The sequence below is a fragment of the Neophocaena asiaeorientalis genome, unplaced genomic scaffold (genome assembly GCF_003031525.2).
Source record: "Neophocaena asiaeorientalis asiaeorientalis breed wild unplaced genomic scaffold, Neophocaena_asiaeorientalis_V1.1 scaffold98, whole genome shotgun sequence".
In the NCBI taxonomy this organism is placed as follows: domain Eukaryota; kingdom Metazoa; phylum Chordata; class Mammalia; order Artiodactyla; family Phocoenidae; genus Neophocaena; species Neophocaena asiaeorientalis.
Genome location: NW_020172459.1, coordinates 2,345,874 through 2,347,771, shown reverse-complemented (window position 1 = coordinate 2,347,771; position 1,898 = coordinate 2,345,874). Strand labels below are relative to the sequence as shown.

General features: G+C 67.8%; 1 protein-coding gene across 9 annotated transcripts in view; it reads right to left on the bottom strand.

Moving 5' to 3' along the window:
• BIN1 (bridging integrator 1) overlaps nucleotides 1–1,898 on the bottom strand; it is a 54,860-nt gene that overhangs the window by 2,160 nt on the left and 50,802 nt on the right. For 8 of the 9 annotated variants that reach the window (XM_024738013.1, XM_024738014.1, XM_024738002.1 and 5 more), the window contains 3 exons: nucleotides 958–1,047; nucleotides 625–735; nucleotides 278–379 (listed from right to left, as the gene is read on the bottom strand). In XM_024738013.1, coding sequence (XP_024593781.1) covers nucleotides 278–379; nucleotides 625–735; nucleotides 958–1,047 — 303 coding nt within the window. Of the gene's footprint in view, nucleotides 1–277; nucleotides 380–624; nucleotides 736–957; nucleotides 1,048–1,826; nucleotides 1,896–1,898 lie in introns of all 9 variants that reach the window. The other variant, XM_024738012.1, reaches the window with a different exon arrangement.

Below are 1,898 nucleotides of genomic sequence, written 5' to 3'. Positions count from 1 at the left end.
TGGATGAGGGGGGTGCGGGTGGGGGGGGCCTGTAAGGGAGAAGGGGCCCAAGGAACTAGGATGCAGAGAATCGAGAGGAAGGCAGACAGAGGCTGAGGAAAGGAGGAAGCAAGAAGCAGGAAGTGAGAAACTAGGGGGGCAGACAGGATGAGAGCAGAAAAGGGGAACTGTGCCGGCCGCAGGGAAGGGAGAGGCCGTGGGGAGAGGCCGCGGGTCGGCTGGCGTGGCTCTGCTGCCCCCTGCTGGCCGCGCCGCCTCCCTGCAGACTGGGCCTCACCTGCTCCTCTGGGTTCTGGAAGGGGATCACCAGCACCACGTCCCCAGCTTTGAGCTGCAGCTCGTCCGTGTCAGTGGCCGTGTAGTCGTGCTGGGCCTGCACCTGCAGAGGGTGGGGAGAGCTGACACCCCTTTCCTCGGCAGCCTCTGTCGCACCTGCAGCCCCGTGGGCGCCGGGAGAAGGTGAAAGTAGCAGGAGCGGGGCTCGGAAGCCACCTCGCGGATTGGGGAGCAGAGGACGGGTAGTCCGGGAGGGACGGCTTTGGGCCCCCCACATAGCCTCGGGCCCAGCGTCCTCCCCACCCCATGGAGGCAGCCGAAGGCTGCGGGTCAGCAGGCCAGGCTCACCTTGAACATGAACCCCGGGGGCAGGTCCAGGCGCCCTGCCCCGCTGGCGCCCTCCACAGTGCCGTTCACAGCTGCCGAGAAGGTCTCCACAACCACCGCGGGGAGAGAGCTCTGGCGGGAGGGGGCGCAGGTTAGCGAGGGCGGGGAGTGGGTCCCAGAGGGCGGGGCCGCGCGGGCAGAGAAGGGGGTGTCTGTGCCCAATGCCAGACCAGCCTGCCTCCAGGTTCCTCACCACCAGGAACCATGACCTGGACCAGCACAGAGCAAGACACGGGGCTAGGGAGCCGCGGGCGACGGGGAGAAAAGACAGGGCCTTGGTCCCTGTCATCTTACGGAGGCTGCTTCACTTGCTGCTGTCTCCCCGGGCTCCTGGGCTCCAGCCGCAGGGTGGGTCCCACACGTCACATCCGAGGCCTCTGCTGGCTGCAACATAAATGCCGGCATGGGGTCAGACACAGGATGGGGCGCCGAGACCGGGACAAGGAGAGGGGCCACGGAGAGCCAGTGCCTCTGCCTGGTACAGGGAGCCCGTCAAAGAAAGGCTCCGGGCACGGAAGCGGCTGGAGAAGGTGCTGGCAGACACACGGACCCCGAGTGACATGCTGCTGAGAAGCCCGGCGCAGGCCCCTGGGTGCCACCCCTGAGCCTCCCTCACAGGCCCTGCCCTCTAAGCCCAAGCCCTGGCCGAGCCTCGGCTTCCTGCCACCCGCCTGGTCCTGCTGGCCCCTCACAGGTGGCTCCCGTGGCGAGGGCCCAGGCATAGCACCCCGGACGCTGCCTGGCTGCAGTCAGGCTGCGCTGGGCCTGCACTGAAACTCAGCCACTTCTGAGCTCTGGGAGCAATCACTCGGCCCTCCTAGCCCCCACCTCCTCATCTGCAGGAGGAGGAAATGTCTAGGTCAGGCTGCAGGTTAAAGGAGAATTCTGGGGAGTGCCCACCATGGACCTGGAGGTGCTTGAGACATGCCTCCCTCCCACAGTGGGAGGCCTGAGCTGGGAAGCTGGGGCGGGGATCGGCGAGTGGGTGAGGGGCTGACCTGACTGAGCCACAGCGCTGCCCCGGGGCCTCCTGGCTCAGGGCCCTAGCCTCACCCTCAGTCCCACGGTGGCCTTGTCCGTCCTGTGCCCCCTCCTCCGGGCTCTTCCTCCATGCTACACCCCCAGAGGCCGGGGGCGGGTGAGGGGCTGGCGGGGGCACTTACTTGGGCAGGCCCCGGCTCGGCCGTCTGGCTGGGCCAGGCCACGGCAAAGGTGCCCTCGGCAGCGCTGGGCTC